This window comes from Pogona vitticeps, chromosome 4 (assembly GCF_051106095.1).
Source record: "Pogona vitticeps strain Pit_001003342236 chromosome 4, PviZW2.1, whole genome shotgun sequence".
NCBI classification, from domain to species: Eukaryota; Metazoa; Chordata; class Lepidosauria; order Squamata; family Agamidae; genus Pogona; species Pogona vitticeps.
Window position 1 is genome coordinate 123283642 of NC_135786.1, and position 25241 is coordinate 123308882.

The 25241-nt window shown below is 42.0% G+C and overlaps 1 protein-coding gene and 1 long non-coding RNA gene across 6 annotated transcripts in view; one reads left to right on the top strand and one right to left on the bottom strand.

The window, feature by feature from the left end:
- The first annotated feature begins 1418 nt into the window (after positions 1-1418).
- Positions 1419-25037, top strand: VAMP4 (vesicle associated membrane protein 4). 3 transcript variants are annotated; one of them, XM_078392437.1, is made up of 8 exons: positions 1419-1508; positions 7543-7665; positions 11809-11855; positions 12309-12359; positions 18852-18952; positions 19959-20038; positions 21292-21343; positions 24407-25037. In XM_078392437.1, exons 2-8 carry the CDS (start codon positions 7600-7602, stop codon positions 24433-24435), a joined length of 426 nt encoding a protein of 141 aa, XP_078248563.1. In that variant the 5' UTR covers positions 1419-1508; positions 7543-7599; the 3' UTR covers positions 24436-25037. The 3 variants fall into 3 exon arrangements, with proteins under 3 accessions (XP_078248563.1, XP_078248564.1, XP_072854351.1); XM_078392438.1 differs by lacking the exon at positions 1419-1508 and adding an exon at positions 2134-3188; XM_072998250.2 differs by lacking the exon at positions 1419-1508 and having other exon boundaries at positions 7495-7665.
- Positions 9679-25241, bottom strand: part of LOC110081644 (uncharacterized) — a 65766-nt gene continuing 50203 nt past the window's right edge. For all 3 annotated transcript variants that reach the window (XR_012086629.2, XR_012086628.2, XR_002301012.3), the window contains one exon: positions 9679-9817. This is a non-coding gene — a long non-coding RNA (uncharacterized LOC110081644). The remainder of the gene's footprint in view (positions 9818-25241) is intronic.

Genomic DNA, 25241 nt, shown 5'->3' on the forward strand with positions numbered 1-25241 from the left:
CTCCTGATCTAGCTCTGTGTTACTTCATCTCCCTGAGCTACGCAGCTAGCAACATGGAAAAAGAAAGAATTTTTTTAAAAAAATCTCATCCTTTTTGCAGGCAGGCTGACTTGCAAGTTCAGCCTACAGATACGGTGAAGAGCAAAGGTGTCTGAGAGTAACAGTTTTCAGCTTCATCCCTCTCTGTCAGCAAAAGTTTGGCTGTGAATCCCAACAGATGTGTTCATTGTCTTAGGTCCGTTCTCCTGGCTTAGAGCAAAAGTACATAAAGCAACATGGCAATTGTACATCAGCAAAATATATTACATTGACACTCAAGTTACACTAGTATAAAAAGTTAATTAGAGCCAAACTGATTGTTCTACCCAGTTGTTGCAAGGAAACTGGATTTTGGCTGAACTACAATCTAGTGGGAAAACTTCCCCCAGCAGTAGATTCTGCTCCACCTGCCCCAGTGAGATGATCCTGATATTTTTACTGACAAACAGAAAAACAAAAATAATTGTGGGATCCATGAGTAGAAACTAAATCCTGGGCTGAGTAATATATTCACTGGATTACTAAAAAGTTCAAACAAAGTGAACTTCTGAGTTCCTTAAAACTCTTAATCACTTATATCACAGTTTGAGCTATGGAAGCCTGTGGTGAGATCTCACTTGGTCAGAAAATATTTATTTATTTATGGAGGAACAGAAGGATGGTTGAGCTTCCAGCTCAGAAACTCATCCATCCTCCCTGTGATTCCATTTTGTTCACAATCCATCATCATTGTAAGGAGGGAAAATGATAGACATCGCTGACTCAGTACTTAGCTAATCCTTTGAGTCTACCGGAATGGACAAATTATTCAGGTGCCACATCTCAGCAGAAAGCAGAACCTCTTCACCTTAATACTTTAAAATAATGGTTGCCAGACGTGAATCAATCAGAGAACGACTGAGATTACTACACTGGCAGCTAACATGACGGAGACACAGATTCCTTCCTAAATCTAAACGAGTAGTCCAGATAGGCGGGGTAAAAATCAAATCAATCAATCAAGGGAAAGCAGTGGTGTTCCATTAGTAGCGGAAACAATGCAGGAAGCTGCATGGACTAATAGACAAAGTTTAAAATTCAAATTCTAAGAGGGTGATACCTTTAGAACTGTTGCTATAAGCCATGAAGTTGCTTCCGACTGGCGGTGACCCAGATAGAGCTGTGTTGGGCATGTGAAGTGTTCAGAAAGTGGTTTACCACTATGACCTCTCCGGCGAGTTTCCATGGCTAAGCAGGGATTCGAACCCAGATTTCTGGGAACCATCAGTTTATCCCCCACACAGGGAAGATGGAGAACGGCAAAAAAGGGACTCCCAAGGCCGCTCAGGGGATCGTCGCTTTCCTCGAGGTGGCGCCAGGCTTCCGCCGAGGCCGAGGAGCGCCGAGCGATCGATGGAGCCCCAGCTGACGGTAGCCCCGCCCCCCTGGCAGCGCCGGCCATTTCCGCGCCGGCTCTGAAAGGGAAGCAGGTGAGGAAGGGAAGGGAAAGGGGGGGCATTGTGGGAGGGAGGGCGCCTGGGAGGCCCGCTGTCGCGGGAGCCGCGGCCGGATCCGGCGTGTTGTCGGGCGGGGGACGTGCGGGCGCTGGGGAAGCCCTGGGATCGGCTGGATGTGGGACTCTAGGAGGTGTAGGGCCGAGGGAAGGAAGGAAAGCGGGAAGGGGGGGGGGGAGAGGAAAGGCCACGGCAGGAAAGGGAGCGCCGAAGGGTAGAAGGAGAGGGCCCAGGCCCCCGACCCCCCGTCCCCGTCCCCGTCCCGCAGGCGTCGGCCGCAGTCTGGCGCTGGCCAGTGCGTGGGAAGGGAGGGGGAGGGGGAGGGGGAGGGGGTGCCCTGAGGGTCGCGGGAGGCTCAGCCCCGCCCAGGCACACCTGAGGAGGGAACGGACTGCGTCGAATTGGGGGGGGGGCTTTGAAAAGTAACGGAGGAAAGAAGGGAGCGCTTCGGGCTCGTCGAAGACTTGGATGTGGGGAAGGCCTCCGGTTGGCTGCTTTTTTTGGGGGGGGGAGAAGGAGGTCCGGAGGAGGTGGGCTGTTGCTGCGGTTCTTACGTGCCAGTCGAGCCTCCTCTCACTTGAGGCGACCCCCTTGAATGCGTGATCTCCAAACTGTCCTGCCTTCATCAGCCCTTGCAAACGAAAGGGAGCCGATCCGTCTCCTATTTGGTCTTCCTTTTTTTTTTTTTTTTTTGCTGCCTTCAACCTTTCCCATTACTGTATGTTGTCTCTTCCAGAGAATCTTGCCTTCTTATCATGTGCCCAAAGTAAAGCTAGTTTTGCCTTGATTTGGTCTAGGGCCCACTTGTTTGTCTTTCTGGCAGTCCCGGGTATTCACAAAGTTCTCCTCTATCACCATATTTCAGATAGATCAAAATTTCTCCTGTCAGCTTTCTTTACTGCTGAGTTTTCACACCTGTACATGGTGATCGGAAACACGAGAGTGTGAATGGTCTTGGTCTTGGTCCCCACTGACACATCCTTACACTTGATGATCTTTCTGATTCTTTCCTTGCTGCCCTTCTTAGCCTCGGTTGTCTTCTAATTTCTTTGACTGGAGTCTCCATCTGGATTGATGACTGAACAAAGATACAGTATACAAAACCTCTGTTTCAATTTCAGCACTGTTGGCGTTGAAGTTGTGTAGTTCCTCTGTAGTTTGTCTCCTTAATGATCAACTCCAGTCCTGCTTTGACTCTTCTTTTGTTAAAAGTTGCTTCAAGTCATAGCTGCATTCTGCCAGTAAGGTGGTGCAGAAGGGCCAAGGGGCAAGAGAGAGCTGGGATGGGACTTTTGGAGGGCCTTTTTGAGAAAGAGGAGGGGTATAAATGCCCTTTCGCAGAAGACTTAGATGGGTTGAGGGACAAGCAAGGAGGAGTATCATTTCAAAGGCCTTAAGGAGTATGCATTAGGGAGACATGATTCTACCTCTTGAGAAGCTGGTCATTTTTCCATGGTCCTCACTTGCTCTCTGTATTGGTAGGCAACAGCTCTTCAGTTTCAGATGGGGCTCTGGTCCCAGCTGCTTCTGAAGATATTGGGGATTATGGGCATCACTGCATATTGTATGTGATTTGTGATCTAACATACCCAGAAGCCCTCCAATTTTCAGGATTTTCTCTGCAGCTCATGAGGTGGCATCTCCTAGTGTTCAAAGGTAATGGCCCTGTGCGCCACATTGTACCTCTGGTTTCCTTTTCGTGACTGCAAGTTATGTTTCTCCAATAATGTCCTGCACCAAAACTACAAAAAGAACATTTCTGCTATGTTCTGGTTTGTTACATTTTGTCTGTTTTCCAAAAAACGGCACACTCCCATTATAATTCTGAGGATCGTGAAGTATTAAAAAAGCATGTTTTGCAAAATGGAGCACCATGTTTATAGTTGATTAGTTTTGATACAGAATTTCAATTTTGATAAATTATACTTGTTGCTGTGTCGAAAATAATGAATTTTTGTATCTTCTGGTACAAGTGGCCTGTCATATGCTCCTCTGCCTTCAAGACATCCTTCTTGTAGTGTGGTGTCCAGAACTGGATACATTACTCAAGATGAGGCCTAACCAGTGCCGAATAGAAGGAAACTAGTACCTCACGGGATTTGGAGACTGTGCTTCTATTAATGCAGCCTAAAATAGCATTTGCCTCTTTTGTAGCCGCATGAAACTGTTGGCTCATAGTAATCTTGTGATCTATGATGATTCAAAAGTCTTCCTCACTCACAGTATTGCTGAGCTAGGTATCCCCATCTTATAAGTGTATGTTTGGTTTCTTTTTCCTAGGTGCAGTACTGCTGAATTTCATTCTGTTGTTTTCAATCCAGGGCTCAAGCTTATCTAGATCATTTTGAATTTTGTTTCTGTCTTCTGGGGCAGGGGTCCCCAACCCCCAGTCCATGCCTGGTGCCAGTCCATGGCCTTGGCAGGACTGGGCTGCAGAGACAGATCTCTTGCCCCCCCTGCACACACTCCCCCCACTCACGCCCGCCTGCAAGTGCACCCCGCCCATCCACAAGCATGGGGGGTGCCCCCTGTGCATGGACCCCTCCCCAACCTGTCCGTGGTTCAGAAAAGGTTCAGGACCACTGTTCTAGGGAATTACCTGTTCCGCCCAATTTTGCGTCATCCTCAAATTTGATTAGCATTCCCTGTTTTCCCTGATCCAAGTCATTAATAAAAATGTTGAATAGCATTGGGTCCAGGACTGAGCCCTGGGTTATTTCTCTTGTTAACTTTGAGAAGGAGTCATTGATAAGTACTCTCTGAGTTCGGTTTTATAACCAACTGTGTGACTACCTGACACTTGTTCTGTCTAGCCCACAACTAGTTAGCTTGCTAATCAGAATATCATGAGGCACTTTGTCAAAAACTTTTCAAGATATACTAGGTCTACAGCATTCCCTCTTGTCTATCAGGGAAGTTACCTGATCAAACAGTGAGATCAGATTAGTCTGGTAGGATTCGTTCTTGCCAAATCCATGGTGGCTTCTATTTATTACTGCATTGTTTTCTGGGTCAGAGGTCCCCAGCCCCTGATCCATGGCCCAGTGCCAGTCTGTGGCCTTAGTCAGATAGGGCCGCCGAGACAGACCTCCTGCCCCCCCTGCACGCACTCACCCTCGCACAGCCCATTTGCAGCTGCACACGCGCTCCTGCATGCCTGTGCGAGTGCTGCGCCATTTTTTCTGCATGCACATGAGCGTGCGTGCTCCCAGATAAGTGCTGCCGTTTGCACATGCTTGATTGTTCGTGCAAGGGTCCCCCACCTTCCCCAGCTGGTCCGTGGATTGAAAAAGGTTGGGAACCGCTGCAATCTGCTCCAGAATTTTCCCTGGGATTGATGTCATGCTGACCTCTATAGTGCCCAGGTTCCTCCTTTTTTCTCTTTTTGAAATTAGGGATAACACTAGCTCTCCTCCAATCATTTGGTACCTCATCCATTTTTCATGATTTCAAGAAAATAATGGACGGTAGTTCTGAGAGTTCTTCAGCCAATTCCTTCAATACTCTTGGATGCACTTTATCCGGCCCTGGACATTTGAACTCGTTCAAAGTAGTAAGATATCTCTTGACTATTTATCAATCTCCAGTGGCAGTCTTGTCTCCTCCACTTGCACTTTACATTTGTCTGGAGGGTCATAATCGGTGCTTTGGGGAAAAACTGAGCTAAAGTAGGAATTGAGCACTTGTGCCTTTTCTTTGTTGTCTGTTATCATTTTTCCATCTCTACTGAGTAGCTGAGCCACTGTTTCTTTTCTTTGTCTTTTGCTTCCCAAATACCTGAAGAATGCTTTTTGTTGTTTTTATTGTCTCTAGCTAACCTCACCTCAGTACCAGCTTTTGCCCTCCTGATGTTATCCTTGCTATTTGTTTGTACCTTTCCTTTATTGCCTGGCCTCCTTTCCACTTCCTATATGTATCTTTTTTGTTTGTTTTCAGGTGTCTCTGGCCTTTTTTTTTTTTTGCTGCCTCCCACTTTTTTTTCTTTTCAGAATTGTTTGTAGTTGTGTCTCTAGAATTTTCTGTTTTAGAAACTCCCACCCTTCTTGGACTCCTTGTTACTATCTCCTCCCATAGGACCTTATCATTGTCCTAAGTTTATTAAAATTGACATTTTTAAAATACAACATATATGTGCAGCTATTACACTTTAATTTTCTTTGAAATCAAGAATTCTAGTAGAATATGGTCACTCTCACCCAGAGTTCCCCTTACTGCCACTTCCTCCACCAAGTCCTTTTTATTGGTTAGAATCAAGTCAAGGATAGCTAGCATCTAGTTTATTTCTCCACTTTTTGTATGAGAAAATTATCAGCCAAACAAGCCAGGAATTTATTGGAATGGCCATACTTGTCAGAATTTGCCTCCCAACAGATATCGGGATAAGTGACATCTCCCATCTACATTGTGTCTCTTTCAAATCCTTACAATTTGTTTTTTCAAAGTTTCATCTGCCCCTTGATTGGACAGTCAGTAATAGACTCCAACTACCATTTACATTGATCCAGATTACCTCAGTGGGACAGGCAATCTCCTCCTCCTGTATTTCTGTGCAGGAATTCATATTTTTGAGATATATTGCAACTGCCTTTCTGTTCTTTCTGTTCTTTTTGAATAATTTATATCCTTCAGTTGCTATATTCCAGTCATGAGAGTTGTCCCACCAAGTTTCAGTTATTCCTACCTACCCTGTTTCCCCCAAAATAAGACCTAACCTGAAAATAACCCCTACAGTGGACCCTTGACTTACAGACTTTTTGAGTTACAGACTTCTCTGGCCGCAAAATTTAGGTTTGACTTGCAGCCTGAGAATTGACTTACAGACCAGAAAAAAGCCAAAATGGAACAAAAACGGCCTGTTACGGGATTAATCGGTTTTCAGTGCACTGTAGGTCAATGGAGACTTGACCTACAGACTTTTTGACTTGAGAACCACCTTCCAATATGGATTAAGTTCTCAAGTCAAGACCCCACTGTAGTATGATTTTTCAGGATGTTCATAATATAAGCCCTACCCCCAAAATAAGTCCCACTTAAGTGAAACCCCGCCCTCCACCATTGTGGAGCTACCAGAAGATGACATGACTGTATCTGAATAAATGTAGATTGTTGTACATGAAAATAAAATAAAACATCCCCTGAAAATAAGTCCTAATGAATTTTTGGAGCAAAAATTAATATAAGACCCGGTCTTATTTTCGGGGAAACATAATATCATGTCATGTTTACCCTCCCGAACTTAGATTTGCAGTTCATGTTTATTTCCCATAATATTGGCGGTTGTATATAGACATGGGAGACTGTGTGATTTGTGGCCTGCTTTTCTTTGTGCATTTTTATGAATATTATTGTTAATGTTAACATTATTGACTCCTATTAGAATGTTCACTCCTTTCCTCTTATTGTGAGTAAGGCTTCATCTATCTTTACCTCTGTGCTTGTGTCTCTCTCCTCTTTCCAGTTCAGTTTAAACCCTTCCTGATGAAGTTCTTCATGCTGTGGCCAAACATATTCCTCCCAGTCCTTGTGAGGTGCAAGTTATCTCTTGCTAGCAGTCCATCTTCTAGGCAGCTTAGCCTGTGATCCTAAAAACCAAATCCCTCACATCAACACCACCTTTGTCACCAAATGACCATTACTAATGCAGTAACATTTTAAAATCCTTTTTGCCTTTGTTAAAAGTTTTATTTGCACATATTTGATATACAAAAGATTTTAAAAAGCAAAACAAAATTAATTGATAAAATTTCTCTAGAATAGGGATATATTTTGAAGTTTAGTCTTAAATAGTTACTTGTATATTCTTGATTCAGTGGTCTTAAACAAAATAATTCATGTATTGGATGATGTAGTACTGGTTTAAAAGGAATCTGAGATTTCAAAGATTCCATTCATCCGTTTAAATTTAAAAATCTATTTTGAGAATATTTTGACTACCTGTATATTTTTACAGTTTGATTGTAAAAGAAATCACAAATGACTGGTGTCCTATCTTTTCAACTGCTTCTTCTAGGCAGCTAGATTTTCTTTTCTCATTTTGGACAAAGAAAAGTAACACATCTATGAAAAGATGCCTCCAAAATTCAAACGCCATCTCAATGATGATGATGTTACTGGGTCAGTGAAAAGTGAAAGGGTGAGTATATAATACTGACTACTTCTTTTACATGTTTTAAATGCATGAGTACCAGTGGACAAGATCTGCAGAGCAAAGATGTTGGGAGGGCCTGTAAGCCATTTGGAGGCTGCAATCCTGTTGTGTAACTAACACCCATGTAAGGCTGATGTGATTTTTCACATCATCAGGTATGATTTATTGGAAATTAAACATTTGCTACTTCTGTCTTGCGGCTCTCGTGGGTCCTGTGCAATCCCTTTCATCATCGGGAAACTGTAGGAGCAGAAGTCTTTACTGAAAATTGCCAGTGCCAGGCTGACTTTAAGGTGATTTTTGATCATTAAAGACTTCTTCCTGCCATCCCACAGCACCCACAGCTTTCAGACAACGAAAGAAGTTGCACAGGAGCCTAGGGAGCCCTAGGACTGTTCAATTTCTAAAAATCACCTGTGCTGGTGACATCATCAGCCTTACATAAGCATAGTTACCCAAAGAGAATTTCAGCCAATGAGTAATTACTTTAAGCTGTAAACTGAAGTCATAAGATGTTTTCTTGTTGTTCAAGCAGAGCAGGTCCTGACCTATTTAGGAGCTGAATTCCTAGGAAGCTGCATGATATAAATTAGTCTCAGTATCCCAAAGGAAAAATAGGATCTAAGGAAATAGGTTTTTCAATTTTAAATGGGTTTGGAAACATTCAGATGTTGTTGGACTGCCATTCACATCTATTCCTAGCCGCCCAGAGCCACCCAGAGTAGTGGCATGTTCACTAAATGGGTGGGGTATAAATCGAAGTCTGTCTGTCTGTCTGTCTGTCTCTCTCTCTCTCTCTCTATCTATCTATCTACAGTGGTGCCCCGCTTGACAACGATAATCCGTTCCAGCGAAATCGCTGTAGAACGAAATTGTCGTCAAGCGAAAGTAAAAAGCCCATCAGAATGCATTAAAAACCAGTTAATGCATTCTAATGGGGGAAATACCTCATCGTCCAGCGAAGATCCTCCATAGGGTGGCCATTTTCTGGTGCCTGTAAAGCGAGGAATCCGTCCTAAACACAGCGGGGAGCCATTTGCGACCCACTGATCAGCTGTTTTAAAACCATCGTTAAGCGAAAAATCAGTTCCCGAAGCAGGGAACTGATCGTTAAGCAGAAAAACCCCTTTGAATCATCGTTTTGCAATCGCAGTAGCGATCGCAAAAAACTCATTGTAAAGCAGATTCATTGTCAAACGGGGTAATTTTCAAGTGGGGCACCACTCTGTCTGTCTGTCTGTCTGTCTAATCAAATGCTGAGGCATATGGGAGGGCTTTCCAACATATAGGGGGCGACATGTTCCCAACCCTGGCCTAAAGCACATTTGATAGACTTAAGTTTTTCCTGACAGCTTCCAGGTAAGATATGCAGACTACAGCACATCTGTAAAACTTTTGATATGGGGTCTCAGATGTATCCCAGGATATTTTGAGCATTAGAAGTCCTAGCATGTTTTCTCAATACTTAAAGTACTCAATGAATACTATCTCCCCATATCCTTACAACAACTCTGTGACATAAAGTAGACCAATATTTTCTGTTATGGAAAAGATCTGAAGATGAAGAAGATGGGACAGAATGTACACGTGGCTTTCTACTTGATAGTGGCTGTCATCCTGTTGTGCAGTTAACACAAATGGCTTTTTCCTTTCAGAAACAAAATTCTGTAAGTTAAGAATTGTCTGTAGACTTTATTTGTTCTGCACCTCAGATAATGTCCATAGAGATTTCTTAATTTATGACAATTTGCTTCTAACAGTGACATGGGCTGCATAGGATTTGGGCTAATGTTTATTAATTTTGAAGGTGTGTAATTCTGATTTTGGATTACATGATCTTTAAAATAGTTTATAGTAAACTGTGAGAACACAAGAATGAAAAGAAAGTACCCACAGTTACAAGCAAGTTGATTTTGTCTTCAGGCCAGTTCTTGGGGCCAGAGCAGGCGAATCTTCCATTGCTGAGGATAGGGCCAAAGGCAGCTCTCTGCACCTGCTGCTGCTCCTCTGGAGGATGACTAGAGCTAGGCTTTCCTTTACCATGCTGTAGCAGTACTGGAAGGCAAAGACATCTACTATAGATTCTCAGGGGAAGGAATTGAACCAATGTGTGCTTCCCTGCAACCACAGCAAAAATCTGGAAACAAGGGGGCAGAGTTAGTGGGAGAAGAGGGGGATAGGTCTTGCACATATTTGCAGTAGTGCCTCTGGCATGGAGTGCTAAGTAGGTAGCAGCCAAATCTTTAAGCACCATCTTTGTCTACTATTTGCAGTCACAAAATAGGTGGCTGCTCAACGTGTGTTTGAACTGCTCATTTATCCAATATACAGTCAGATTTCATTTACGAATAATTTTATGTAGCAGTGATTATTTTGTCAGAACTGAATTATACCATTTGAAAACTAACATACAAACCATGCAAGTCCTTAATACAGTGGTGCCGTTCCGGATTAACCTTCGCTATGCTGAAGCATCGTTGAACGGGGCAGGGAATTCCATTGGAACGCATTAAACATGGTTTAATGTGTTCCAAATGGGCCGAATACTCACCGTTCAGCGATGCTTCTTAATGGCCGGCAGCCATTTTCGCACCCTCCCCTCGCTTAACGAGGGCGCGAAAACGCTGCGCGCGGCCATTTCCGGGCTTCCGGCGGCCATTTTGTCTGCCTAACAGCTGATCGTCGGGCTTCGTTTTGCGAAGATCGGTAAGCGAAACGCTTACCGGTCTTCACAAAGCGAATTTTGCCCTATTAAAAAAACGTTGAGCGATCCTCGGAGGCGGAGTGCTTCTCTTTCTGCCCCCCCTTGCCACTTCCACGTTCGGAGGGGTGCCGGAGGTGTGGGCAGGGGATTCCTCCACACAGGGAGGCGACGACTCCGGGCAGGGCTGGCTCTCCCACGCGCCGTGGAAGGCAGGCAAAGCTTGGGATGCAGCCGTCCGGCGAAGCAGCCAAGAGGGAAGCCTGCCTGAGCTCTCCCCGGGGCAGCGCCAAAGGAAAGCTCTCCTCCATCTCCCCCCCCCCCCCGGTTCTACGGGCTCCATCCCAAGAAGCTGGAAGGTGGCCTCAGGTTTGCCTGCGCGCCCTCACTCCCAGCCCCTTAGCTCAAACCCAGTGCAGCAGCGCTGGAAGCCCAGGAGGCTGAGCCTCCCTTTTCCGAACCGTTGGGGCAAAAGAACTACAAAAGAAGCAACCTCTTCGCCACCAACGGTTTGAATTTCCCACTATTTCCCCCTGCCGTTTTTCCATTCATAACTCAAACTCAGTTTGGAAGTCAAGGGAAAACTTTTTCCATCAGAGCGATTCGTAAGTAGAAATGTTTGTAAATAGGGCTGTCCGTAAGTCGAGGGCCCACTGTATAGTGAGTGGGCTTTTCAGTGTGTATTTCCCAATTGTGTGAAAATGTAACTTCTTTCAGTGCTCCTAGTTCATATTACTTCCTGATAAAATCTGTAGTTATTAAGGAGCTAAACAAGTATTATTTTGAATACTTTAAAAACCTTCCATAATAGTAAAAAGTTTTCAAAACTTGTGGGATCTAGATAGAACAGGATACAAACAAAGTCTACCCTATGTGTAGGATTCAGAATAGGGAACAAAATTCATATTCCATTTGTTTTAAAGAAGCTTTTGACCCCCAGTTATGTTAGCCTCAGTTATAGGGAATTGAGAGGAGACATGCACCAAACATGGGCCTAAATTTCCTGGTAGGTTTCAAACTAAATAGAGTAATCCTGTGAGGTAGAAGCCAAATGAATTAATGGTTATGCTTTTCAATAAAACCCCCAAATAATCCTTTACATCATACTATTTAGGTAAACTAGAAATCACTGTCCAGCCTTTACATATATTGGGTGAGATCCATAATGTCAAGGCAAACATCTACAGTGTACATAAACAGAAATAAAGAATGGTAAGAGGTAGGATAGAGAGTGATTCCTGATAGTGGCTCTGTGCTCAGCTTCTTCAGGGTCTAAGAAAATTTCTGAGCTCCAGAGATGTTGAAGCAAAACTGATGTGCTGATTGGAACTGGGAAATGCAGCTCCAGGACTTTCTTCTTATGGCTTTTGAAAAGAAAGGGAGACTTGTTTGTTGCTGAGAAGTATCTCCATCATCTGTCTTTTCAGAGAAATCTCTTGGAGGAAGATTCTGATGAAGAAGAGGATTTTTTCTTGTACGTATCCCCCAGAATGGAATAGAAATAACTGAAAAACCTGTTTTCTAGGGTGGATTATTGCTACTCAATTTTTCAAAGGACTGGCACTGGGTTCTAGACTGTTGGTGGATTTTGTTTTAGCGTTGCTCTTATCCATTTAGCATAATTTGATGTCAAGGTGTTATCTCACAAGTGGAGTACTTCAGAATTCACAAGAGTCCTTGCGTGCAGCAGCAGCAGCTGTGAACATTTCAGTGTAAGGTCCAAGACTCGCCATGCTAGCCCCTATTCTACGGCCTCAGAAAATGGGCAATCCCCCCCAGCTCCTATGAGCCATTTTAGGGTTGCATGATGATGATACTTCAGAGGTGTACCTCTTAATCAGCCATACAGCTTGTTGTTCATCCATTTGGTGAGTAGCAACTATCCCCAGGTTTAATCTGTTCTATAGCTTGTGTTTTCTTGTTCCAGGAGAGGACCATCAGGTCCAAGGTTTGGACCCAAGAATGAGAAGATCAGGCAGTAAGTATTTTGCAGCATTTGAAACTAGGCCTATTTAATTTTGTATATGCAATTTGTATAAAATGCGACAATTTCAATTAAGATTTTGTAGTATTTTCCTTGGAAACTGGGCTTTAAGTACAGTTTCCAAAGACTTGAGAGAGCTGATAACTTTACTATAGACAAGATAAGCTTTACTATAGATCAGTAAAGAATTCTTACTAAACTTTAAATCGGTAAGAGTTTTTATTGTGTGTTAATATTTAAATAGTGTGTTTCTTTGTAAATACTCCCCTCTGTCATCACTGTGCTGTGCATAAGATCTTGGCACCCTAGAGATTTGCAGGCCCTTCTGGAGAGCGGAAATTAATAGATTAAAAACAGTGTAACATTGGAAGCAATTAAAACTTGGCTAGTAATCTCTAGCTGTACCAAAACAATAAGAAGTCAAAACAACTGGAATATTTTTGTTAGGAACAATTTGCTGGGGCTTTACCGAACTGTTCTTTTTTGGAACAGAGAAAGTCAGCTCTCTGCTTTTAGACAGTTTTTTTTTAATTTGGTCGCAAATATGTATAAATGATAAAGATCTGAGCATTTCAAAGCAGGGTACAGCAAAATAAAACATACAATATAAACAATGCACACCTTCAAAGTTCTGTTGTCCATGAAACAGGTAGTGAGTGGCATAGTTCAGTTTTTGTTTTTTAAACAGTGGTCATCATGAATGTACCCCGTGGCCTAGTGCAGTTTTTTGTTTTGTTTTGTTAGTCCAGATGCTGTGAGGGGATTTTGTGTTGCCTTTTGAGATTAGAACTCAGTGACATGTGACAGATGGCTCTATGGAGTGCAGACATTTTTGTCCTCTGCCTAAATTGAAATGGGAAAGCCCATGCACTGCTGAAAATTTTTTATCAGGCCCACTGAACCCTTCCTCTTCACTATTGTAGTCCAATACCACGTGCACTTTTTGTCTTTCACTAAAGTGACAGCCATATTTGTTTTGACACCTGAATCTGGAGTTTTAAATGTCTTGTATGAAAGAACCTTCCAAATAATAAGTCTACCACACTTCAGCATACAAAGATGCGTTAAGAGTGCACTGGCTAAAAGCAGTATCATTACTGCCGGGGAGATAGAAGAGTAGCTACCCTCTGTTGTACTCCCTCGCTGAATGGTGTGTGTAAGAAGACATTTTTTTTCTCTAATTGAAAAGGGGGACTTAGGTAGAGTTTGGCTAAAGGTAAAATTCACAGCACTCACACAGACAAGATAGCGCTCCAAAAGGTAATGACTCCACAAGCTTCTGAAATCTCATTTTCTCTGTGTATGAAGAATTGGATCGTAGTCCATGAAAAGTCACACAAATAGTTTTGAAGGTGCCACAATTAGGCGTATGGGGTGTGTGTGTTTTGAATTCCAACATCTAGAATTCCCTGTGCAGAGTTCTGGGAGTTCCTGCCCACAGACAAACCTGCCCACACCTACGTATTGCTCACCGGAAACAGGCCCTATTTTCCTTGCCATCTCAGGCCTACTTGCTGTACAACAAGGAAACTGCCCAGTGCTTTCTGGGAAGCCAAGGTCTTTGGGAAGATATAATTATGGTGATTATTAGGCTGTATATAGGCCACCCCAAAGAACTACACATCCCACAAAGACCTACGCGTCCCTGGAAGCACTGGGCATTTGGGCATTTTCCTTTTTTTTTGGTAAGCCTGAGACAGTCTGGAAGATAGAGTCTGTGCCTGCTGAGTGAAATGTAGGTACCTGGAGGTGTGTGTAGGTAGGTAACAATTTTCAGAATTCTGCCTGGAGAAGTCTGGGAGTTCAAGTACAAAAAAGCAAAACAGTGGAAAAATAACAATGAATGGCACACCCCAGCTCCTACCGCCCACTCAACTATGTTTCTGAAAACTGTTCATTTTCACAGTAGCAGTTGGAGTTTCATTACTGATACAAAGGAATATTGCATAATTTGAAATACTTATTTTAGGGGAGATACTTAGATTCTTCATGATGAAGACCTATATTTCTTGCACAACAACACACCTTTAAAAGAGTTCAACATTATTGGTGATTGTGAAGGAGTGGTGATTAGAAATGGGCTGGCCTGCCTCTTCTGGGTACTGCCTTTGAGTGGACACCCACTGGAGGGGATCAGCAGCTCATGCCCATCTCTAGTTGTGATTATTTTTACAGTTTTTAGCCTGGAATGGTAGAAACTGGTTGTTAAATGGGCAAAGTACTTTATTGGTATTTCTTCATTCCAGGCATAGGAGAGTGGATGATCTGCCTTGAATGAAAGCCCAAGGCAGAAATTAGAAGGACAGTTGAAAGACAGTAGGAAACAAGCTGACAATAGTGCACTATTTTCAAATCAGATACATTTTCAAATTTGGATTTTGTTTGTTTGTTTTAAATATGTCTTAAAAGAGTGAAATCTTGGAATTGTCAGCTGAGCAAGGGCTGCAGGTGAGGAGCTTAGAAGCTTTCTGAGTCTTTGGTAGTTCTGGATTTAGGTCCTTTCCTGGGCTATTTTATTTGCAGCATAGTTAAGAGTATCACATCTTCCTGATAACTGTGAAGGGGCAGTATCATGTCATATGCTTTGCTTGCTCCTATTAATTCCGTGTTTGAAAGCTGTTGACATGTAAAAAACATGGGCATTCTACATTCATGTTACATCCTAATTATCAAGGCCTGTCGCAGTTACTAGTCCATCCATTATAAATTTGTCTTTTGTAAATAAATCTGAACTAGTGGGAACACATGCTGTGGTTGTGAATGCTGTTAAATTTTCCATGGTGTGATTTATTTTTTTGTTTTTCTGTTGACTCTTTTTCCTGTTTCTCTTCCAGTTCACATGCTCTTGCAATTCACAGGGCTGGGGCATCATTATAGCAGATACATTGACTTGATATCTGTGCCTTTCCCATGTGCAGTGGATAACTAAATACTCAGTTCCTTAGTCTTTCATGATGTACAGTAAAAAAAGAGAAACTTTTGAATACTAGACACCTGGTAGTAAGAGAACTTGTGACTCCTTTTTTCTTTACTGTAAGCTAATGTCTAGGAATACTGAGACTGCAAGTGAATAATTGCAGTGTTTGGAGACAGAACATATTATTGAGGGAGAGAGTCAGATTAAGTGATTTTGTAATGGCCATGTGAAGGCTATGTTTTGGATGTATTGTGCTATAGAGTTTCCTTTGCTTTTTTTTGTCTAGTCCCCCAAACGCAATGGATATTGGCTGGATCCAAATAGGCAGACAAGGGAGTCATTGAGGAAATCAAACCTGAACTACCGCTGGGGAGAAAAATGACAAAACTCAGACTGTCACACTTTGGGCACATCCTGAGAAGGCAAGATTCCCTGGAAAAGATAATGCTAGGAAAAAGTGAGGCCAGCAGGAAAAGAGGGAGATCAAATATGGGATGGATTGAGTACATAAAAGAAGCCACCAACTTGAGTTTACAAGAGTTGAGCAGTGCTGTTAAGGACAGGACAGTTTGGAGATCACTCGTTCATAGGGATATAAATCAGATGAAACTTGAAAGCATGCAAAAACAACAGTGACAACAGTGAATTGAGTGGATCAGAGTGGCTTCTTCAATGAAACTAGAAGCCTTGTGCTCAGTCTGCCCAACAGGCTATTCTCACTCAGAACAGAGGTCAAGTTAAAATTAAGGTGTCCAGTTACTTTGTTGCCACTATTTGTTTGCCTGAGATACTGTGTTTGCTGAAGCAAGATGTTTGGTTACAAAGATCTCAAGAGGGAGGGTTTGGGTAAGCATTCACAAGTTTCTTCGTGCATTTATTTTTGTTTTGTTTGTTCTTGCATTCCTATTTGAAATGGCTTGGAAAACTGGCAACAGGCAGAGCCAGGGGTGGAATGTAATAAAAGTCTATTACAGACTTCCTGTAAATATGCTTCATTAGTGAAAGCAATGTTAAGGTTGATTTTCTCAAATGTAGTAATCTGACATTTTCTCAGATGAGGCAGGGAGGACTGACAAAAGTGTGTGTTCATGAGCATGTCCGTGTATCAGTATCTGTGGCTGTGAGAGAACCTGCGTGCAGCCTTGGTCAATAACCAAGGGAGAATTAGGAGAATGTGGAACTAAAGCACAAGTTAGTCCAGTGCTTGCTGTGTATCAACCAAGAGGCATCTCTTTGTGCTTCTAATATGTGTGTGCCTTGGTATCACTTTGCGAGGGCCACTTAAGTGGACTGCAACATGCTAAAACTCGCCTTCATAGTTGTCGTGCCAGATCTCACCATTTGTATTAGGCAGGAGCTCTCAGTTTCAGCAGATAATGCAAATGTTGCAGGTAAATGTTGATGTAGCAAGATGAGCGACTTGCTAAGAGGGAACAGTTGTTGATACTTTCTTTCCAACCCCCTCCTCTTTTCTTGCATTCCACAATGTCCTATTGTCTGTTACTGTTGCTACCTGTTACAACTGCAATTTCCCTTAGATCTGGAAGTCCAGCTAAGGAAATGGTAGACATCTCTCCCTGGGCTCAGTGTGCACCAGTTCTGGAGGCCCTGTGCGCATAGGTGTTTATTGCTGGCCCTTCTCTGTGCCTCTGGCTCCTGGAGGACATTCTGATTGCCATTACAGTGTCCTGTTGTGTGAGATAATGGAGATGAATTACTGTCCTAATTGTGAAGCTAATTAATAATGATGTATACTTATGAAACACTTCCTTTGCTTGCTGTAACCTCCCCTGTGAGTAAGGATATCAGAAATAAATCTGACCAGCTGTTGCCGAAATAAGGATTTTGTCTTATAATGTAAACAGACTGGGATTAGTTGTGATGAAGTATCACCTAAGAAAGAGAATTAAGCAAATCCTGAAGTACTTAGGCTGCAAGAAATTGACAGTAAAACAAACGGGGAATGAATACTGAAATGTAAAAAAAAAAAATGTATGCTCAGTTTTGTGTGGGTGGTGGGGGACATCCAAGGCAAGAGAGGGGGCAGTCCCCTGATGTCAAGAACTTTCTCAGCAGGGATAAACGAGTGAGGAAGAGACAAGAACATTCACAACAACAAAAGACAATAAAGCCACACTGGGAAAATTTAATGTGGGGAGAATCAAACAATTTGCAGAGGGGGGCGGGAAATAAGAGGGTAGATTCTAATGTATTAAACAAAGCCGCCTAGAGTGGTCACAATTGACTAGATAGGCGGGATATAAATGAAATAAATAAATAAATAAATAAAATAAATACCCCCAAAGAAACGAAAGCAATATCACACAAAAATGAGTCAGTGTTTGCAAGAGAAACAAGGAGTGAATGATTGCAGACGTGCAAATCCTTCTGGTAAGGAGTACATCATTAATTTTAACAGACAAAGTATGTTTGGAAATTGATCATTTTATCCTTCCTAAACCGCCAGTGGGTAGAATGTTGTAATACTCCTGGTTTGTGTCAGGTTTTGCATGCTTGAAACTGATTTTAAAACATCTGCCTACAAGAGAGTCTCTTGTGTATATGTTTCTGTGGACTTCAGCTCCTTAGAATATTTCAAGAAAACACAGTGTTAGACATCCATTTGGAATTCTTTGAGGTGGCAGAGGTCAGAGGAAACCCCTGTTTTAAAAATGTAAAGTGTGGAATCATGAGCAAAAATAGCAGCTAGACTGGAGGAGCTTTGACCCTGAGCCTATCAGACATACTTTCTGATGTGTACTTAATACATGCATATTAGGAAATTTTTTGATGGATTCAATAGAATGCATCTAAAAGTACATACATGGAGCCATAGTCCTGAGTACACTCCTGTACTGCAGTGAGTCCTGGATCCTTTGTACACGGCAGGAGAGGAAGCTGAACGTGTTCCATATGTGTTGTCTCTGACGCATTTTTGGTATCACCTGGCAGGGCAAAGTTCCAAATAAAGTAGTCCTAGAACGAGCTGGAATTTTTAGTATGTATACATTAATGAAACAACAACTACGTTGGCTTGGGCGTGTCGTGAGAATGGCTGACAGTTTGATTTCAACTGGAGGCAGGTGGTGCAGCATGGCCTCTCCCAATTTGAAGAGGCACTTGTTCAGCAGGCCAAGGCGAAGAGGCAGTCCCGAAACCAGCAAAATCAGGGAGCTGGACAGGGTACATATTGTATTTGTCCTCAGTGTGGAAGGGATTGTCACTCTCCAATTGGCCTTCTCAGCCACACTAGACATTGTTCCAAGACTTCTATTCAGAGCATGTTACCATAGTCTCTTGAGACTGAAGGATGCCTACAGGAGCCAGTCTTCACATCCACCCCTGCCAAAGTCGTGATCAACTGTGTGGCCTTGGGCCAATAATTTTAACCAGTTCTTTACTGGGAAAAAATTAAATGAAATGAAACTACCTGTTTCACAGTACATTTTAATTGTGTTTTAATATGACTGTTCAGCTTTAATTCTGGACCCTACAGGCACTAGCTTTTCTCGTCATCAGTTACAATTTTTTGGGTTGTGTGAATCACAGTTGTGTTTTGCTTCATTCAGTGTCCAAAACCAGGTTGATGAAGTTATTGACGTCATGCAGGAGAACATCACCAAAGTGATAGAAAGGGGAGAGCGGTTGGATGATTTGCAGGATAAGTCAGGTAGGAATGTTTAGTAGTCTTTCTCTTTTTCGTTTGTCAGCTTCACAGCACGCCCCGGCAGTAGGTAAATTCCAGACTCCATGTGGAGATGACCTCTTTCTATGTGTGCTATGCTGTCAGTCAGCCCTAAGAGGGCTATCAAAGTAATGGAAGGAGTGGTTTTACCAGTTCCACTCCCCCAAGTGAATTTCCATGGCTGAGCAGGGATTCAAACCCTGTTCTCCAGAATCCTAGTCCATCACTCTATCCACTTTGCCACACTGGGAATTTTGATATAGGCCAGCCAGAAAGGCACAAAAAGTATGCAGAGGAGCAGAGAAACACACCAGCACAGAAAGTATTCTGAGGCATCTTCAGGTGAGGCATGAAAAGCAAGCAGTGGGGGAAGGAGAACAGAATGAGGAAAAGACCACTCTAGAGTCCTAGCAGTCCCTCTTTTGTTCCAAGATAGAGTGGAGGGGGGATGTGAAAGCCAGTGTGGTGCAGTGGTGTTAGGTGTCAGCCAGGGTAGCCCATGGACTCATCTGAGGATTGGAAAGTTAGAAACTTTAGGTCCTCCACCTTAAAAATGTAAAGTTTCCATAGTAAATTCAAAACTGCACCCATGAAGTTTGAGCAGATTCCTTTGTTGGTGGAAAACAAAAAGCTACTAGGTAGGCTTCATATGCTTCCTACTGGGGAAAATATAATGGAGAAAGCACTGCACTGTGTGTGTTATGAAATTTGTATGAAGAGCTGCCAGAGTCCTAGGTATCGCCTATGAATAATAGTCCTTGTTATTGAAGGCACACAGCTTGATCTTAAATTTGAAACTCACTCCTACAATTTAAATCTGGCATTCAAGAATTTAAAGTGTTTTTTTTAAATCCCTAAATTGCAAACTGTTCCTTTCCAATAAATATTTCAAACTCTTCAGTTCTTTAAAAAAGAGATAAAGAGGGACAGATTTCCTGGTCATCTCATGTGTATTGTCACACATTCAGTTTGTGTTCTCTCTTTCTCACAGAGAGCTTATCAGATAATGCAACAGCATTCAGCAACCGCTCCAAACAACTCAGACGACAGATGTGGTGGCGAGGCTGCAAGGTGAGGCCCAAGAGAGCTTCATTTTATCTGTTCCTAAGGTGTGTGAGTGTACTCACAGTAAAATTCACTATGCTTAACTGTGGAACAAAGGCATGCATTGAGGATTATACACACTTATCTCCAAACTCTGCAGTTAAGAACAGACGAAATCTTGCTGATTTTTTTTCTATCTTAAAAGCTTATGTCCTGCCTAGAGATGGGCACGCTAGTTTGGCGGTTTGTGCCAGTTCGGCCAGTGGCCCAATAGGTGTTCCAAGGTTCTATGCCCCACCCCCTCCAGCGTGCGCCAACTCAGAGGCAAACCCCCAAATGCCCTGCCCCACCTCTGTGATGTGAGGCATGGGGGCGGGGCCTCAAACCACAAAACACTTGTTGGCTCATCAACTGAACCACCATTCATGCCTGTTTCTAGTCCTGCCCATTTCTTTGAGAAAGGATTCAAAGTGGCAAACAGACAAAATCAGCAATATTTAAAATAATCTGAAACCAGAATTAATGAACAAGGACCAGAATAATTTGCAAGAACATCAATCAATCATAAGAGTTTTAAGCCTCATGTGTCAGGATGAAAAGATGCTTATATGGAGTGAATTGTGGGGTGTTTTCTGAGCCTGTGAGAATTCTAATAAACTGCAGTATTAAGCAGTAAGGTTGTGGTTTGAGTTAGGGTTTAATATAACAATAATTGTGTGTTGTTGAGTCAATTCTGATTTATGGCAACCTTTCTAAGGCCTTTCTAGGTATAGAGTACTCAGGTTTACCTCCCATCAGGTGTGCTCTGGGAACCATTTAGCTTCCCCAAACCAACCTGGCCTCTCTGTTCCCTGGGAGGCATAAACTGAACTAGCAATCCCTGGTTCTGCAGCCTGGCACTCCAACTCACTGAGCTATGAACCCAGCTCTAAGGTTTAATATATTTATTGAGAAATCCAGTGTGCATCACCCTGTCGATTGGATGACAATTGAAATGTATCACTTCTGCTTCTTTATATTATGCCTTGTTCAAAACAGCATGGGATGTTTTATCCCAATGTATTATATTGGCTGGGATGAAGAATAAATAAAGACCCAGTAGCAAAATGCTGTATATATTTTTAGGATTATTTTTTTACTCTTGTTGCAGTTCCATGACATGATCAGTGTGCTGTTCCAGAACTAAGTCATGAAAGAGGAAAGTTCTCAGAACATGGATTAATCTCACCATTTAGATGTAGAACTAATCGGTTGCCTTGCTTTGTATCTTTCTTTCACAGATGAAGATCATTGTAGCTCTGGTCGTGGTGGTTGTCCTACTAGTGATTATTGGTGAGTAATTCCTGCAGTGGGTGCTACATCCTGCTGGTCTAAGTTGGAAATCTTTATGTGAATTTGCATGACATAACTGCTGTACTTGATCAATTGATCTGCTGTCTTGAGAGACACACTAGTTCCTCCAAATCTTTCTGCTTTGGCTTACTGTAATTTCGAGCCATTACTTCTGTATTTTGTTGCCAAAAAAGCTTCCCCTTCATCTGATGATGGCCAAAATCTTGTTTCTTGGTTAAGCCAAATCATAACTTGCAAGTCCATTTCTCCCTGGCAAACAAAATGTCTCCATTGTGATTCCTGGGGCACACACATACATACAAAACAAGCCAGTTTCTACACGCATATCTCCACAGAGATATTGCAGCAAGGATTTCAAGAGATTTATCAAAACTTGAAGTAAGCTTCTCTCCCTGTTTTTAAAAAATTCATATTTGAGCTGGGTGTGTTTGTGCAGAATTGGCCTGCGACATAGAATAGCAGCCTAGGGATGGGGCCCTGTGCATAGAACAAAAGCCAAAATTAGGCAAGTTGTCTAACCCGGAATAATTGTTTACAAGATATTCCTGCAGTTCTTTTCATTAATGAGCCCTAGTGGAGTAGTTTGATGAAATGTACTTTCTAGACGGGATTGCAGTCTTAATTTCCATAACATGGGCAAACCACAAAATTCAGCATTTCATGCAACAAAATTTTGATTGTTTTAAAAGTGGAGACTACATACAATCCACAAATATGCTTTCTGCATGGATCTGCCTGAGGCTTTTACCTGGGTCTCTTTCTACTCTGTCAATGTCACTTTGGATTTCCGCCCAAATGCACCATGTGGTCAGGCATCCCTTTATTCAGTTAAAACTAGTGCACCTGTTCCTTGAGAGGTCTGATCTGGTCATGGTCACACATGCTGTAATTCAATTCTTCAAAAAAACTTTGGTTTATGAATGTGGGATATTGTGCTTCTGTACCCACGATTCAAAAAGCCAGAAAATGGCCCCCAAACCACTGCAAAATACCATGCCTGTGTTGCCAGCAGGGAAAAGGATATAGCAAAAGGCAGCCTAAATGTTGACATTAGTGGCAGCAGTCAAGATTGTTTAACAGTAGGTCTCCAAACTATGGCTCACATGCCACATCCAGCCAACATTGCCTTTTTATCCAGCCTAGAGTGCATGTGTGTATGTGTGTGCGCTGGCAGGCGAGCAGGAGAGTGTGCAGGCTTTAGGCATGCATGTGCATACATGCGCATGCTCATCTTCCTTCGGCTCTTGAAAATCTGGAACATATATGTTGTGGCCCTCACTCTGAAAAGTTTGGAGACCACTGGTCTACAGGATACCTTCTTGTGCTCACTCCCATTCACACTTGTTGAAAAACAGCTCTGACAATTGCTCTGTGTTTGGGTGAGAAGTGGTTAACTGATGAAAAAAATGAGTCAGCTTCTGAGATTTTTCCCTTGATTATTGTCACTTTGTGAATGGTGGTGGTACTGGAGGACTCCCATTCAATACCTTGACCATGAGCCTGTGGAGTGTCTCACAGTTCCATGGTTCTCCATATTATTTCACATATACAGGAAAAGCCTGAAAGAAGTTGTCCAGAATTTGGTGGTCTGGTGACACCCCACTCCATCTGCTTCTTAAGATCTTCCAGGGTGATCTTCTCTTTGTCTCTTGACAAAAGGCATTTTTAAAAGGGGTTATTTTATTCTTTTGTTTTACTTAAGCTTTTAATATAGCTCTTATTTATGAGTTTTAATATGACATCTGTTTAATTCTTTTTTATATACTGTAATAATTTGTTAATTTAGCTTTTAACTTTGTTCCTTTTAATACTGTAAGCCACCTTGGATTCTTTAGGAGAAAGGTGATATATAAATATTTTAAATAAATAAAATAAGAATTGGGGCCAACATGAATGGGTGTATCAGTGAATGCTGTGATGGAGAGGAGAACGCGGTTACTGAAATCAAATATTCGTGAATTGTCCAAGGCTGTGATCCTTTTTATCTGCTTTAGATTGCAGCTTATTTGGGGAATTAATAACTACATCTGTTTTTTGTAAAATTAATCCCATATCCCATATGATAATTTGCCAGACCAGGTAACTCTGGATCTGCTGTATAACTTTGAGCTGGGTGTTATTGAAATTGCTGGATTGTCACAAGGGTGTTTTGGAACGGGATCTTCCCTGTGCCTCACATCACAGTAGTTGAATCCATTTGTAGTATGAGTGCATGTGTGTCTGCTCGTCCACTGGAAGCCTGTTCCTTCCTCTTCACATACATTTAAGGGTGTTACTCAGAACACCAGCCAGCTCTTCTTGAAAATGAGATGAATTGGAGAAAAAATATTTGTGGAGAAATCCATCTGCTTTGAATTGGGAACTGGAAAGAGATGGAGGAAACAGGGTGTTCACTAAAGCAATTTTGACTTCTCTGTGAGGCTCTAAATTATTGGCTAATCGGTAGTTTTTCCTTTCAAGAAAATAAATGATTTTTAAAAATCAAGATGCACCATGCAGTGAAAATTTTTAAACTGGGTGGGGGTACTATAGCCCTTCAGAAGTTGGATTATAACCTGCATCATTCCAGACTATTGATCATTTTAGCTGGGTGAGTGGGAGATAGAATTCAGCAATATCTGAAGGGCCATGGGTTTCCCACCCATGTTTTCAACACATCTGTAAAATATACTTCTACTTTTCTTGTTGCTTAACACTGGTATATAAACATAATGGCCCAGATCCTGTTAGCTGTGGCATAATGCCATGGGTGTAAATCTCATGGGTGAATTGCAGCAAATTACAAACTTAGTGAAAGCATTCTCTGTGTACTAAGTCAGTGTGTACACAGTGCCTATGCTAACTTCCTAACTTGTGGCAATTCACCAAGATTTATTCCAATTACATTATGCTTGTGTAAAGACTCAACAGGATTTTGTCCAGTGTGTAAGAAGGTATTCTGGATTTGTCTTGTTGCTAGCTCACAGAAGGAGTAATGCTTCTGAAACATGTAGAACCCATGTGTTCATGGTTTTTAAAATGAACCTTTTCTGTCTTACGCAGTTCCCATCATCCTCAAATACCACACTTGAAAGGCTAATGGCGATCACTGTGGATATGGCTTCAGGAAGACAGCAGTGCAAGCATCTGTTTGATTTCAGTGGGAGAAAATGTATATATAGCTTTCAAGTGCTTTTTTTCACCACCCCGGAAACAAGTGCTCTGTTCCAAGAGGGACATTCAGAAGACCTGGCAAATTAAACATTTCCTTTTGAGCCAGGGACTAATTCTGGTATCAATATCAAATCCAAAACCTCTTTGTTGCTCTCTCAGAAAATGTCTACTGTACTTTGGAGCCAGATTCTTCCGACTATTTATTTCTTTTTCCTTTTTTAAGAGTTTATATATATTGTTTGCTAACTGGTAATGATACTATTTATAATTTAAACAGTTTCCTACTGCTGCTGACAGATCAGTGGAAGACAAATGGAAAGGATTAAATGTACAGTATATATCATTGTTTTTAAAAAATCTAACTATTCAGTTGAATAACTGCAAGAATGCCACTTTCTCATGTTTAAAAACAGTTTTGCAAGCAGACTTTCTGTACTTGTCAAGAGATCCACATTGTCAGTATTATTGCTTATGAATATGACATAAAAGCATTCCAGTAAAAAGCTATTTTTGACTGTAACTGTGTTGCTCATAGATAATTATTGAAGGAAGCATATACTCAAATGAAGAGACTGCAAGTTTTGTGAGCTTTAGTCAAATGGGAGAAGACAAGACAGTGTTTGGCCTGCGTGGAGGTTTTCTTGCAAAGTAATTAATAGTCAACCACGGTAATAGCTTCAGTGTTCAGATTCTTCACATATTAAAAAAAAAAGGCCCTTTTCTT